The sequence below is a fragment of the Eublepharis macularius genome, chromosome 1, assembly GCF_028583425.1.
Source record: "Eublepharis macularius isolate TG4126 chromosome 1, MPM_Emac_v1.0, whole genome shotgun sequence".
NCBI classification, from domain to species: Eukaryota; Metazoa; Chordata; class Lepidosauria; order Squamata; family Eublepharidae; genus Eublepharis; species Eublepharis macularius.
Window position 1 is genome coordinate 43,935,803 of NC_072790.1, and position 16,446 is coordinate 43,952,248.

The window sequence follows — 16,446 nt, forward strand, 5'->3', positions numbered from 1 at the left end:
ACCCAGTTTTCCAGGCCACCCCCCGGCTCCCATTTTTAGACCGTTCCCGTCCGATCCCACGCTTGGGAACCGGCTCTCCTTCCCCTCTTCGTCCTATGCGGGGCCCCATGGCGGGCAAGGCGGCGATCCTGGAGGGAGGCGCGCCTCCACTCCCTGCAATGCCGTTCCCGGGCCTTCCTCCCAGGTAAACGTTCCTTCGGAGTGTGTCATCATCATCGCAGCCTGCGGCGCCTGCAGGCCCAGCGCGCTTCCTTCGCCTTCTGGGCGCGGCATCCCGCCTCGAAAGAGAAACTCCGCCGGGGGCCGCAGCCACTTCCCTCTCGAGGCGGGCGGGGCGGCGGGAGGATGCCCGCCTCGTTGGCTTGCCCGCCCGCCCGCCGCTGACCGTCCCCTCCGCGCCCTTTTGTCTGCCCGCTCCGCAGAGACTCTCCAGCCCCGGTGGGCCGCCGCCGCCGCCGCCAGCCAAAAATATGAGCGGGACCAAAGAGCAGCCGGCCTCCGCCAAGGATCAGCTGTCCGAGGAGGAAGCCGCCGGAGCCGAGCAGGACTGGGAAGCGGCCAAGGCTGCCTACGAGAGCTTCACCACCATCAAGAGACCCCGGCCCGTGAGTGACTCCGCGCTGGGCCAGCCTCTTGCCCGCCCTCTAGATTGCCAACCTGGCTGGAGATCTCCCGGAATTACAACTGATCTCCAGCCAACAGAGATCAGTTCCCCTGGAGAAATCGGCTGCTTTGGACTGTAGAGTCTATGGCATTATACCCTGCTGAGGTCCCTCCATGCTTCCCTAGCCCAAATGTCCAGGAATTTCTCAACCTGGAGCTGGCAACCCAACATGGCTGCCCCTTTGTTGCCTTCAGGGCTCAGCCTGAAAGATTCCCCCCCCCCTTTTATTGCTTTGACATCCAGCCTGATGAAGAGTTCTGGAGAACTCGAAAGCTTGCGCAATTGCTTTGCCTGCATTTGGGTTGGGCTTGATTTTAAAATGTGATGCCTGGCTTTTGGTTTCTCACACTCTTCGCCATGGTGCCATCCTCTCATCCTCCCCCGAGCAACTCCTTCACGGTTTGTCCTGATTTCCTTTTTTTTAAAAAGCCCCAAATCCTTTCTCATAGCCCAAGCCTCAAAATGCCATCACCATCGCGGTGTCGTCCCGGGTTCTCTTTGATATGGTGGAAGAGAGGAAGATCTATGAGGAACACGGTGTGGAAAAGTACGTGGAGTATCAACAGTCGAATGAGAGCGTCACGCTGAAGCCTGGGCCGGCTTTTTCCTTTGTGAAGGTAACAGACTCGGAAGGGGGATACACAACAGTTCGCCCAGGCTCCCCTCCCTTCACAGCATCGCAAAGCAAAAAATGCATCTGTTGACCTCCTTTCCTTCCTGCCTCACTTGCTGCCTACAGCAGCCGATAAATAATGGAGCAGGATGTTACATAAGTTACGTAAGTGTTGTCAGAGGCACACAACTTGAAAAAAATGGCTCCCTGGTTTCTGCCGTAAGAGGGGAACTTCCTTAAACACAACATCACTGGAGGTGGGATGATGCTGAGAGCTCTCGGCCTTATTACAGAGGAGGAGTCTCAAATGAGCAAGACACTGAGGTGAATGTTAAGGTTCTGCCTAAAGCTTTTTCAGATCCTCACAGGGTCACCCCAAGCAGAGTTACTCCTGACTCCATTGGGCTCAAAATGGCACTGTAGGCTCTTGGTTTTCATGTTCAAACAGCCTAAGAGCTGGATAAAGGCAATGTTTTTTAAAAGGATCAAAAATAGCTGAAGAGAAGCTTTACTTTCTCTTGTGCCCTACAGTTGCTTTTGTTTAGAGAGGCTATTAAAACAAGACAAAAAACCTGCCAGATCTGTTTGCTGGAAATTAGAATACCACAAGCTGTCTCGTTGCTAGCGTTGCCAATTTGCCGGTGGTGGCTGGAGATCTCCTGGAATTATAACTTAGTTCCCTTGGAGAGAATGGACACTTCGGAGGGTGGACTCTATGGCATTATACCCAGCTGAGGTCCATTCTCTCCCCAAACTCTGCCTTCCTCAGGCTTCTCCCCCAAATCTCCAAGAATTTCCCAAACCAGAGTTGGGAATCTTGTCTATAAAGTAAATGAATCAATAAAACTTACATCAGAGTATCAAGTTATTAGACCATCTGAGGATTAAATTAGATCTGGTCTAGACATGCAGCTGAACAAGGTGATAGCCTTCTGAGGCAGTAAAATGGATTGAATTATTTGCCCTTGGTAGAACCGCCTAGTATGGCATGGTTAGTCTCATGTACGAATGGTTACACAAAATAGTAATACTTGGCATTTGTATAGCACTTTCAGCCTTCAGAGCACTTTGTATACAACAGCCCTGTGAGGGAAGCCAGCTTTAATATCCCCATATTTCAGCAGTGGGGAGTAGCAGAGAGAAATTGGCCTGCCTAAGGCTCCATAGTATGTTTGTGTAGCAGAGGAGAGATTCGAACTGGGGGAGTTCTCAGAGCACAGTTTATTCTCAAACCCACACCAGCTCTGCAACAGCTTCCTCGATTGGAATGCCACTGTTGAGGGTGGCCATAAAAGTAGTGAGTGGATCTTTATTAAAGAACAGAATAATTAGATTGAAAAAGCTCTCCCTTGTTTAACATTTTCCCAAATCCGCATGTTTTGTTCAAGAACTCCCTGGGATCAATACTGAAAATCCTAATCACTGTATCTCTCACAATTCAAACCTGGGACTCCCAGATTCTCCTAGTCCAGCTATTCTACCACAGGGGCTCTCAGTTTCACATATTGCTTTGTTGCATTTGAAACCCAGACACTGTAATACTGAATTGCACTGCCAAGGAGAATCAAGAAAAATAGACTGAAGACTCACCATCTGTAAGGGACATCCTATGTAATCCGCCTTGAGTCTGAGTGAGAAAGGCAGAATATAAATGACAAAAATAAATAAGTAAAGTTCTCCGGCATTACCTCTGCATATCTTAGAGCACTAACTCAGTCTTCTTACAGATGGTTTTCTCCTGCCCTTGGCATCAGAGGCATTTCTTTTGTGCTTCGTTTATGGCTTTCCCCCTATGATTAAACTACTGGATTACTGATAGAAAGGATAACAGAGACCCAATAAGGTATCTCAATATAAGCCTACAGAACTACATGTGAACATGTATAATTTGGACTATGCTAGAGCCGTCCTGTGTTTCTGAACAACATGGCAATATAGTAACAATCCTTTGATGTGCAGTTAAGTTCATGCAATAACTTCCGAAGGTAGCAGTGCTCTGCTTCAGCGTTTGCCAGGGCTGTGTAGACCGTTTCTGTTGTGATCCATAGGGATTTTGATGCCCATTCTTAGTCGAATTCACAATCGCTGCGAAGGAGGCTTGTTCTCTTTTTAGCAGCATTTCCCAATTTTCCCCCGTCTTGTCTGTGGCAATTTGTCCAGTCATCTGCTGCTGAAAATTGCAGAACCATATGGTGCAATCTGCACTGCATTGTGTGATGTGACACAGTGTAGCTCTCCATTTCTAGACTTCTGATGTGAAAGCCTGTTATCTCACTGAAGATAAAAAGTTCTCTCACATTGTTGCTATTCCAGGCCTCTTCCTATTTTTGCATCTTCCTGCCCCTACACTCCACTGAGTTTTTTAAATAATACATATCATACTCATACAGCCATTTGCCATTTTCATTCATTCAATATTACCTTTTTACTTCACAATATTAGAATTGTGCAAGTTCACAGGCCCTATGTGAGGGAGAGGGGTGGGGAGGCTGTATCTTTTTCAGCACAGAAGGACAAAACTGAAATGGGAGTCCAATGCAACCAGAGTGCTAGCGTGAATGCACACTTTGAAACAAATGTAACATCTGATTCCTGACCTAGAAGGAAAATCTTGACTCTTTGGGCTAGGATCTGAAAGATGCAGGTTCGAATCCTCACTCTGCCATGGAAACTCACTGAGTAACCTTGGGCAAATCACATTCTCTCAACCTAACCTACCTCACAGGGTTGGTGTGAGAATAAAATAGAGGAGAGGAGAATGATATAAGCTGCTTTGGGTTCCCTCAGGGAAGAAAGGCAGGATAGAAATGAAGTATGCAAATAAATACAATTCTTTTTTGTAACTCTTGTTGTACCTGCTCTCTGCCTGCTAGTCACCCCTGGCTCCCACAAACTTGAGATTAAACAGAATTACAACCATCTAAGCCCATAGATTTCAATGGACTTAGAAAGATGTAATTCTCCTTAGGACGGTGCAATTGGGTACAACAGAGTGGGAATTGGCTCCTGTCTAATATTTCCACAGCTCGAAGGGGGAGTGATTTTTGTCAGTTCCCTCCTTCCCGTGGCTTATCTCCAGCCCTCCCAAGCTATTCCTGGTGGTCCCCCTTCCCCTAGAAGCAGCATTTCCGGGGGCATTTGGGACTGCACTGGGAGGGGGAAGTAGAGAAGTTGTGCTCCTTGGCTGGAAAGCCTTCTGTCCATGGAATTGTTAGTAGGAATTCAAACGATTTTGTGGCTACTGCTGAAAGCTGCTGCCCTCCATCTTCTCCTCCTCCTCTTCTTTTTCCCTATAACATTTTATTTATTTTATTTGGTGGGGGAGGAGGGATATATGCCACCTCTCCAAGAACCTGCTAAGGTTTAATAATAAAAACAAAACATTAGAAGATAGTAATTAAATTCTAGCATTAAAAATCCGGCCAGCATAAAAACGTGCACCATAAAAACAGGCCACAGAGAGCTTAAAACAGTGGTTTCCAAGCTAAAATAGACTTTAAAAGCCAACTTTTAATTAAAAGCTTGGGTGAAAAGAAACATCTTAGTCTGGTGCCGAAATGAAAGCAGTGTGGGTGCCAGGTGAGCCTCAAGGGGCAAGGTGTTCCACAAGCAAGGTGCCATTACTGAAAAAGCCCTGTCTCCACACACCTCACCTCTGAAGGCAGGGAATAGAGAGCAGGGTTTGTGAGGCAGATCTTAACTGGCTAGCTGGATAAAATGGGAGGAGGTGGTCCTTCAGATATGCCAGCCTTAGGGGGGTTTGGGGGGGGCTTTAAAGGTAAAACCCAGAACTTTTAATTTTTCCTGGACAAAAAACTTGTCATATATTTCTGTTTTGTTCATTGTGTACTGTATGTTTGTGTGACACTGTATGGTAACAAAAGTTAACATTTTGAATTGTATGTTTTAGAAAGACTATAAAATGCATGATTCACATTCTGTAACTCTCAAAGGTTACGGTAGGGTTTGTTCCTTTTGTAACACACCCTAGTTGGCCCCCTTGAGAGGCCAAGGCAAGGCTTTTGCAGAACAGGTTTTTCAGGTTGGACCAGCAAGTGCGGTTTTTTTGGGCTGAGCCCCCAGCCATCATCCCATCAGATCGTCAGATGAAAAAGTTTACAACGTTTGCACGTGCACTCAAATATTTGTTACCCACAGGCACTGGAACATGTCAATGCCCGTCTCCGGGAACTTTACCCACATGATGAAGATCTGTTTGATATCGTACTCATGACAAACAACCATGCCCAAGTGGGTGTGAGACTTATCAACAGCATTAACCACTATGGTGAGTGAGTCTGAAGAATAATGTTCTAATCTGTGCACATGGCTGCAATGCTCTCAACCTCTCTCATGTCATATGTTGCAAGCCTCCTTTTTTGTAAGAACAAACTCTACACTTTTCTCCTCTCCCATTAACGCCACTCAACACAGCTCATTCCTTACACCTTCCCACTTTCCTAAATAGGAAAACAACAACAACTGCAAATCAAATGTATATGCCACTCTGTCCCACAGTAAAGGACTGTTACGAAGATGATGCTCTAACAGTCACTCTCCCTACTAAAATCAAAGGCCAGGTTTCCCTACTCCTCCATCCCAGCCAGACCTTCATAAGCTTAGTGATAGAGAATATCCAGATTTGATCCGGCAGCTTGTTGATGCTAGCGGAGGACCACCTCCGATTGCTTCATGGTCTTCCTGTCTCTTTCTAGCCTATCTGTGCTCTTTCTCCCGCCTTCTCTTTGATGGCAGATCCTCCTTGTCTTCAGCTTCCCACTGATCCAGTTCTTGGAAGGTCTTGGTTGGTAGCTTTCGTCACTTCTTCCTGAAGATCTTCTGCCTTCTAAATGCCTTCCAGCTGCCTCTCTCTGCTGCCTCCCTCAACTGTCACTTATATACCTTTTCAGGAAGGTTCTGTCAGATCAATTGCTGACATTATTCCAGTCTTGTTCTGATTGGTTCTGGAATTGTGGACTTTAGCAGCCCCCAAAGAATTCCTTCTAGTTGAAAACCTATTCTGAGCTTCTTCTTTTTTTTTTGAAATTTTTTTATTTTTAATATCTAAAACAGAAATCTACAAAAAAACTACAAAAATACTAGGAAAGGGGAAAAGGGAAAGAAGAAAGAAAAGGGGAAGGAGGGCTGGAAAAAAGGGGGGGTTACATACAAACAATAAACACTACACTACAATGTTTTCCCTTCATACTGCCATGGTTAAAAATTTAAGCCTTCATAAAGCAATGATGGAGTGGTTGACCTTGCAAAATACAAAATACAACCCATATTAAATTTTCTTCCCCCCCCCCCCCCGGGCCTCGGACGCAGTTCTCTCTGAGCAGCTACAGCCACTGCGCTCACTGCCTCCCCCCTCCCTTCAGGCTTCGAGTCTTCTTCATTTTGCATGGTATCTTGCCCGAATTCTTGATTTTTGTCCACAAAATCCCTTAGCTGATCCTCTGAGTTTATCTTGTAGGCTTGATCTTTATAATTAAACCAAATTCCTTCCGGAAATAGCCATTTATACTTTATCCCTCGTTCCCTCAGGAGAGCTGCGAGTTTTTTGTACTTAAATCTTCTTTTCCGAACTAGAAATGGAACGTCCTTCAGTATCTTGACTTTATTTCCCAGAAAGTCCAAGTCCGCATTATATGAGTTAAATAGAATAGTGTCTCGGACCTTCCTGGATGCAAACTCAATAAAAATCTCGCGAGGCAGCTGCCGCTTCATTGCATATTTTGAAGAAGCCCGGCGGACTTCCAAAATGGCGCTTTTCACCTCTTCCTTAGTTGCCCTCGCGGGTGACGCCAATAATTCCGAGGCAAGCTCCCTTAGATCCTCGTTTTCCTCCTCTTTAACATTCTGGAGACGCAAAACAGTCTGTGTTCGTTCCACTTGCAGCCCGATCAGCTGGTTTTCCACCAGCTTTAGCTCCTTGTTCATTGCTCTCATGAGTGACGCATTTTCCCAAGCAGACTTCTCTGCCCCCCCCACTGCTTCCTTAATGGCTTTCACATCGCTCTCAATTAAGCCCACCCTTTGATCTGTTTCATTCAGCTTGTCAACAAAGGGTTTTATGGCTTCGATGACCGATCTTTTCACCAATTCCTCCAGCGACTCCACTTTCCCCTGCAGGGCAGCCGAAATTGACTTGCCCAAAGCGGGACTCTGTTTTTTCGCTGCCATTTTAGGTGGGGGGGGGGGGACCGCCAACCTTCTGAAACTCAGCGAGGGGGAAGAAATCCGAGTCTTCTTAACTTCAGATCCCACCACTCCTTCGCATACGCTTGTAATAACAGAAGGGATTCGCTTACTTACAGGCTTCCGCCTAGTCCAGTTCTTTGCCGTTTTCCGTGGCCTGGCAGCACACAAGGTGCCGCGCACGTCTGCCGGCCTCCATGGGGACAAACGGGCAATTTACCCCCTGCCTCGATTTGCCAGAGGGCTCTTCCTGCAGCGTCCCGGACCTTGACTCCCTCCCTGGGAGTCCTGGGGGCTAATCTTTGCAGATCAGCCACCCGGTCAGGCTGCTCGGACGTTTCCTCTCGGGCCTGCGAAGAGGAGCGTCCGACATGGCCGCGAAAACGAAAACGAATCACCTATTCTGAGCTTCAAAGCTCTTCTTAGTGACCTTTTATCCTCCTGTAAGAGTCTCTTGCTTCACCAAATGAAAATACACCACAGCACCTTGAAACCCTCGTGCTAGTCACTTAACAGAACCTGTGTACATTAAAGCCATGATCTTAACATTGCAGTGAACACACATGGAATCCATGTACACTGTATGCTTGATTTTTCTTTATATGTGTATTGAGTAATTCTCACGTTACATTCAATGCATGTGCAGCTGAACATGTGATTGAAACTGCACATTTATCTAGATACTGGTCCCTGGTTTCATTTGTAAAGTGAACACACGTTGGCTTTCTCTTATGAACAGATGTACACATGTACAGGCAGGATGTATATGCGTTCATTGTAACATGAGCAGGGCTAAACAAAGCAAAAGCAAAAGATAACAATAATACATATTCTGGAATTATTACAAACAGTATTCTTGTCAGAGCATTTGTTTCTCTATCAGCACTCCTAATTCCACTATTTCTAGTCCTCCAATTCACCACTATCGATGTCACACTGAGGCCTAGTGGTTGGATGAGGGAGCTGAACTCCTTGTTGAGATCTCGTGGCAGAAGATGAAATTAAGCCCTCTCAGCCTGTGTAGGTCATTAGGGCAGCTGAAAAGGTGAGTGAAGTCTTGTGGGATACTCTAATCCCTCAAGAGTTCGGGCACCATTTCAGTCGCCTTCACAGCCTCTTCAGACAGTGAGGTATCTTCACTGAGTTTCAGTGATTGGCCTATGCTTATTTATAATCCTGGCAATTCTTTTTGGGGGGTGGACTTCTCCAATATGGCGGCCATGAGGAAAATCCATATTTATTGGGGTATTTGGAGGTTTCCTTGGATATGTACAACCCAATATGAGTTTAATGTCAAGAAGGGGGGAGGGGTTGAAAACAATCCTCATATATATGTCATACATTCTGAAAGGTAACAGATTTTATAAGTTTTCCCCTTTCAACATTTCCAGTTTTCCTTTTGGAAAAAATGGGGCAGGAGGACATTACTTGATGAAAAATCCTGGTTCCCCCTAGGGTAATAGCAAAGTATTGGAAATCTGCAGACTTTTAAATATATTATTGGTATTCTGAGCTACGGCAAACCACTATGGCAGAAAAATTGACATATCAAAGTAGTTAAAGGTGAACTAAAATGTTAGATTTCTGTGAACCACATTATTTTATTTCAAATATAAATCAGAAAGGTATTCAGCATCAACATCAATCTAAGCCCTTCCTCAAATTATGGGGGAAGAATTAGATATAAAATATACAAAGAAATACTTTTTAAAAAATCTCCTGTGCTAGTAATGATTTCCTCTCTTAGCTATGTCTTGTAAGATAATTTGGAAAATGTGTTAAATATTAAAGCCCCTGTCAATAATTTAACATTGTCTATTTTTGGTTTTTTATATATTTTTTTGTAATTTCGTTTTCTATGTAATTTAGACAGTGGTTATTTTTCTTCTTTTTTTTTGGTTTGAAAAATTAATAAAATAATTTTTTAGAAAAGAAAAATCCTGTTTCCCTCCCCCCAAATTTTGGAGGGTGGGATGGTATATTTCAGGCCTTCATATCTCTACATTGAAGTCCTTGTCAAAGTTGCTTCACCTCCTGGTAGCCTAAGTACTGTCTTGGTAGACCTGCCTGTACATAGATTTCTGCTTTGGAGGGAAGCCGAACTTAACGTATGATTTTTGCAGCTTTGCTGAGCATGGGATAGAATGTGTGGCATATGCCTATTAAGTTGTACTCTTCGTCATGTATTGTAGTTCGAGCTGCTTCCAACGCAATGTTAGAAGAAAGTCTGTATCAAGTAATCACTGTGATATCACTATGCATGGCCGGATTAAGCCGATCCACACTGTTGAACTTGGCATGATGCCAAGATCATATTCTATTTTGAAGAACAGATCATTGGATCCATCCCGTAGTTAATGGGTCTGGGCATTCCTTCTGCCCTGGAACTTCACCACAGGATGGATGTGTCTGCTCCCCAACTGAACTTTTTTTACCCCCAACCAGGTCTGTTAATTGAACGGTTCTGTATGACTGGAGGGAAGAGTCCCGTTGGCTACCTGAAGGCATACCTTACAAATCTGTACCTTTCTGCCGACTCTGAAAAAGTTCAAGAAGCCATAGAAGCAGGTTTGTATTGAGACTTACTTACGTGATAAGAGTACTGATTAATGCATGTATCTTTTACAGGAAGCCACGGTTGCAGTTTATATATAGTTTCAGGCTGTGAACCTTAGATTGACTCATTTTTTTTAAAGACTGAGTCACCTTTGTTCTTTATTATCTGGTCCTTTTCAGGCTCTATTTAGTAGCTTCAAGAAGCATTTAAGTACGTGGCATAAACCTGAGCTGCCAAATTAGCGCTAAAGTCTAGAGCATTTAAATGGCATTTTTATTTGTAAAGCAGAGAAACATTAACACAATACAGGAGAAGTAAAAATAGTTCAGAAATAAGCTTAGTTGTGCAACACTAGTATTCAGGAGTTTACAAGATTACTGTTCTAGGAGACAGAATGCTCAGATTGCTTTGATGGACTCATACTGCCCCAGGAAGGGTAAAGACTGGACTTCTACCACTATTACTCAAGTACACTTCTTTTTTAAATAATTACTTGTCAGTGGGCAGAATTTTCTTTTGAGATCCTGGACCAATCAGGTTTTGGGGGATATGGGACTGAATGTTACTTGCAGATGTGTTGTGAGCCAATGAACAACTGGGATTTGAAACTGACCTTCTAGGAGGTCGGAGAGAGGTGGGGGGAGAGACAGAAAAATGCTAAAGGCAGGGAAGATCAGGAAAAGAGGCCAACACCTGTCCAGAGGAGATGATGTCACAAATGCTTTGCTTGAATATGGGGATGAAGTGTACAGGAAGTGAAAGGACAATAAAGGGGAGGCAAGGTCCGTAGGATGCTTTTTCTGTTTACTGAAATCTGATTAAGTTAAGCTACTCTTGGACGTCCCGTGCACCTTTATTACAGCTTTGTAAGGGTCACCCACCGAGAATCAAACAAGAAGAATATCCAAAGAAAGCCATGAAGGATTAATGTTAATAAACCAGAGGCGTGGTCCCAGCATGCATAAAGCTGGATCCAGGAATGGGATGGATCCTGGCAACTTTTCACTCAGCCTTGCCAATTCCTCTCCTATTACATCCCCCATTTCACATGGCTTTTTGTCTGCAGAGGACCCATGATCCCCAGCATGGCCTTTTCACCAGTGGAAAAACTGGTTGGATCCAACTCAGAAGTGGATGCAACTCAGAGGCTGAGCAATAATGGGGCCTCACAACATGTAATAAGCACAACCCAATGGCTTTATACATAACTACAGATTTTCAGGTCTACAGTTACAACACTGTCCTCCTGGACTGTCAGCAGACTATTGTATAGACATCGGTTGTCACAGCCATATTGGTCCAGAGAATCAGAAATACCAAAGTAAGCTGGTATCTTTCATTGGACTGACGTGTGGCCAGTGTTATAAAATGCAGTGAACAAGAGTAATCATATCAAGATTTAGGAAACCTGATGCCATGCATGCTCACCTGGAAGTAAGTCCCACTGAGCTGAATGAGGCTGCAGTCTTACGCCCATCTACCTATGAATAAGGCCAACTGAACACAGTGGCTCTTCTGAGTGAACCTGCATAGGATTGAGTTTAGTCATTTTAGGAAAGTAGTCCAGAAATTTGCACCATGTTGAACATATATAAACAGTGCAATTCTAAGAAGAGTTTTAGGATTGCACTGATACTGATCCAGAGGAACCCTTAAGATTATTGAATGGCTAAGGGTCAAAGTAGCACACACACTCCCATCTTGCACAGAATACCCAGTCGACCATTTTTGTAATATTTTTTCCAGGAATTGCAGCTGCCACGTTGTTTACAGGAAATAAAAACATCCCTCATGATGATAAGCAACTCCGAGTGGCCTTTGATGGGGATGCCGTTCTGTTTTCCGATGAGTCTGAAATCATTGTGAAAGAGCATGGCCTGGACAGGTTTTTTGAGCATGAGAAGATAAACGAGAACAAGCCGCTGGCACAGGTATGGTGATGCATTTCCTTTACTGCCTCTCATGATGGCTGTTGCCAGGTATAATAGTGATAATATCCAATAGCCATAAATACCTACCAGAAGTAAAAGAGAAAGGGACATAGCCGATGTTATTCAGCTGCTGCTAACTAGCAGAATCTTCCCTGATTCCTCTCCTGCCTGTTTTTGCCTAATCAGTTATTGGAAGCATTGTTGAAATATTTGTTGAAAAGTCTAGATTCTTAAAGTTAGAAACCAGTTGTCTTTGATTCCAACATTCTTTCCTAAGACAAGATGCTGAGTCCATCCCTGATAAATGACTGTCCAAATTTTTAGTCTCCAAGGAAAGTGATCCCACATTCTTCACTGACAATTTATTTAATGAATTTATTAATGAATTAAGGGGAAATGGTGGTTTTATTACCTAAAACACAATTCAAGATGATATGCATCATCTCTCAAAAATGATAAATTTAAAACCCAGAAAATGAAACCCCGAACCAAAACAGACCATTGAAAACAAACAACTTCCAGTCAACAGATTAAAGAAAAAGCTGTTTGGAACAAAACAATCTTATGGTCCAGGAAGGGGCTCTGTACATCAACCTCTAGTGGTGGCCTATACCACAGTGTAAGGGCTATCACAGTAAAGGTGTTGGAATGGGCTGCCACTAACCTCACTTTTGTATGCCAAAGGACAACAAGGAGTTGCTGCTAGGGAGAGTATTGCAGGTTGGTGGGCATAAGCTTGGAAGAACTGGTTCTTCAAATGCATTGGTCCCAGTCTTTCTAGGTATAAACCAGCATCTTAAATTGAGCCCAGAAACAAATATACAGGCAAAGCAAATCTTACAGTTTCCTCCTGATGTTCAGTGCCTTTCTTGTGATTTAACCACTGCTCCGTATCTTGAATTTAGCTAAATATCTTATGTGTAGAAGAGCTCCATTGTCGGGACAGCATTCTGTATTCGCCATTAAATTTATCAGATGGAGTAGCTTTATGCATGTATTCATTGTTGTTTTTGTGGAGTTGTGTCCCTCTGCTGCAGGCTGGAGCCGTCCGGGTGTAGGCCTGGTATCTACGTTGGGTAAAACATTGGTGGGCAGTTGTTCTCTCTCTCCTAAAACCACACAGAGGAGATTCTGGGAGCATTGGTTTTGTACTTCATTACAGATCTTAAAGAGTTTTAAAGTACACTTTAAAAACATGTTGTAACCCACTGCGAATTACGGAGTCTGGATAACAAGCTAAAGAAATGGGCTTGGATCCAGACTAGATGTTTCCACAAGTGCAAGGATTTCTCCCTGTGGGCAGCAATTTCTTCACATCCCTCTTCTCAAATTCTCCACATCGCTCCTCTCAAAGCCCCAAATTCACCCAGAAATCCTGTTCTTGGGGAATTTCCGGCTGCTGTGGGAAGCAGGCAAGCTGCATTCCGTGGGTGTGCAATACTTGTGCCTGTGGACACATACGTCTGGATCCATCCAATTAATTCCATTAAATATGGTGGGGAGGGACTTTCAGCTCCTCTTGCCCTCCTTTTCAAGTTCTTCGCAACCCTCACATATCTCTTCTAAATCAATGGTAGCCAAATGCTAAGTATGTTCCTGATACATTGTGCTTTTCAGGGTCCTCTGAAAGGTTTTCTGGAAGATCTTGGAAGACTACAGAAGAAGTTCCATGCAAAGAACGAACGTTTGGATTCCCCAATCAGGACTTTTCTGGTGACAGCTAGGAGTGCTGCTAGTTCCGGAGCACGAGTGCTCAAAACTCTCCGCACCTGGGGGGTACAGATTGATGAAGCCCTCTTCCTCGCTGGGGCCCCCAAGGGTCCAGTTCTGGCAAAAATCAGGCCACATATTTTCTTTGATGATCAGATGTTTCACATAGAGGGAGCACGGCAAATGGGTACTGTTGCCGCACACGTGCCATATGGCATTGGGCAGAAATACCACAAATCCAAACTCAAAGACCCTGCTGACAAGAAATAGTTCTCTTCCACTTTAGCGTCCAGTGGGCTGTTAAGTTTCATTTTTCATAACTATAGGAACCTTACATTGTGAAAGCATTGCCCCATTTTTTGATCCATTTCCAGGTATTTTGATTTTTTTTACTCTACAGACGGTTTTGGCAAAAATAAAAACACGTTATAAGCTGCTAAACAGATTAATGTGTTATTCAACCTCATTCTAGTTGGGGATTTTTAATATTAGAAAACATCTGCACTGTACTGTATCTCTGTGCTCGAGAGAAACCCTGAAATGGCTCACTGGTACGTTTGCACTGCTGTATGATCGGATAGATAGTGCCTAATGCACACAGCTGCATACAGACACCTTCAGTATGGGGTCTTGTAGGTGTTGTTGAATTGTTAGATGTAGTCTGCTCTTTGCTGTACAGCAGGCTTTTGCATAGGCAGTAGATCAGATCATGAGAGCAGCTCAGGGTCAGGTCAACAGCATGCAATCCAGAATTTTATTGATTTGAACCGTATGTTGATGGCTTAGTAACTCTGAATAGATTCTTAGTGCATTACTTTGAACTAGATCACTACTGCCTTAAGAAAACACTCTCCCTGCAAATACAAAACAGTCACCGGCTGCTGAGGGAACAGTGTGTCAGTAACTGTGTTATGTGTCTTACTTTGTGCAATCGTGCTGTAAATCAATTAGGAAATGTCGGAATTGTTGATCTTGTTATTCGGGAGGGGCTCTTTTTCAAAAACTATTTTTCCACTTTAATAAAAGCTGGCTTTAGGAACTATTGTCATTTTGTGCTTTTTAAAGTCAAAGCAGTTTTGTAATTCCTGTTCAACTGTCGCACAGAAGTCCACTATACCACTTCTGTTTGAATCTGACCAGATGGAATGAGGAACGAATGTCTATGGAAAAAATTTAATTAGACAAAATTATTTATCCTTATATGGGCAACGGTATTTCTGACCAACATTTATAGTGTCTTTTGCAAGTCTTGTATAGACTGCATTCACCTGGAGTCACATGACGTAACACTTCAAAATCGCCTCAAATGGTTTGTCCCAGGGGAACAGAATAACCACTATTTGCTCCCCTGCTATCATGATTCCACCTTCCTCATCTTACGTAGGAAACAACTCGAGCATCTGTACAAAAATCCAATTTCCCTTCCATCTATTAAAGCAGTCTTTCTGGCGACACACAGCTAACATGTTTACTTATTTCTTAATTATAATTCAGAGAGCAGTCCTAAGAAGGTAATCTCAAAATCCTACTCAAGGCTATTCAACAAGGTTTTTACAATTGCACTGCGGCTCACTGCACTCCACGGGGCTTATTCCCAAGTATATGTGCATAGGATTGCAGTGCTAGAGCCTACAAAACACAGGATTGGATCCAGCAGGTCTGTTCTACTAATGAGGGTACTTTCCTCAAGTGCAAGGAGCCTTCCCTTGACACAATACATTCTTGCACGAGAGGACGTCTTCCATATGAGGAAAGCATCTCTGCTAGTGGAACGGATCTGCAGGAATACACAAGAAGGAGCAGCATTCCCTCCAACTTGATCACATGGAGGCGGGGAGGGCATGCTTATGCTTACTCTCCCTCCCCATGTGGCAAGTTTTACACCCAGGTAGTCTGCACAGGCCTTGTATCACAAAGGTGGCCTGTGCCACCAGCAGCAAAACCAGGCCACCCACAGATTAGGTAAGCGTTTTTATATACTTCCCAGGTATAGAGAAAGAGATGACTCTGTGAATTAATTCAAAAGAAAAAGAAACCTTCAAAAGTCTAATGAAGAATGAGTTTGCTCTGGGACTCACAGATCATTGATAGTGGTTGAAATTTAGAAGGAAGGCAGGAGACACGGGAATTGGCCTACTGAAGTTCCTAAGAAGACTTGGGGGTGTATAGGGGAAATTTCCATTTAGTTATTTCTCCACACACATGCACACTTTTTTTTTTTTTGCGTAGTTCCTCAGATTGACAAATTGGCCTGCTCGAGCCTCTAAGATATTGGAGGAGGAAATTTAGGGATGTGTGTGCAAAATGTCTACTATTTATTCTCACCTACACACACATTCCTCACGAACTCCAGCTTGTTCCTTGCTGCCAAATTTGGTAGTCTTGTGTGTGATCCAGTACTACAGTAACAAAATGGGTATCTACGTGGGTGTACTTGGCTTGAGAGAGAGCTCTTTAAGGGGGCAACACATGAGTAAAAACTTCTTATAGGAGTAAAACACCAGAAGCAGTTAAAAGAAAGCCCGCATAGTGACAAAAGAGAGGGGGGGACGGGACTGACACTTGGGAAAGACTGTTTACAACTGAAACCTACAGCTGACCTAAAAAACTGCAGCTAACCTTTCAGAGCTATTCAGACTCTGAAGGAAAACTTAAGATTAAGCTCAGTTAACAAGCACTAATAATAGTCCAATGAAAACTGGCAGAAAGGTATATGGAAAAAAGAAATGTGTGTTTTCTCAACCAGACTAAGATATCTGAAAATGTGGTG

At 43.8% G+C, this 16,446-nt stretch overlaps 1 protein-coding gene across 1 annotated transcript; it reads left to right on the plus strand.

Moving 5' to 3' along the window:
• The first annotated feature begins 278 nt into the window (after positions 1–278).
• NT5C1B (5'-nucleotidase, cytosolic IB) lies at positions 279–14,715 on the plus strand. Its single transcript, XM_054975154.1, has 6 exons — positions 279–605; positions 1,114–1,281; positions 5,436–5,565; positions 9,924–10,046; positions 11,782–11,966; positions 13,584–14,715. Exons 1-6 carry the CDS (start codon positions 471–473, stop codon positions 13,944–13,946), a joined length of 1,104 nt encoding a protein of 367 aa, XP_054831129.1. The 5' UTR covers positions 279–470; the 3' UTR covers positions 13,947–14,715.
• Positions 14,716–16,446: the final 1,731 nt, after the last annotated feature.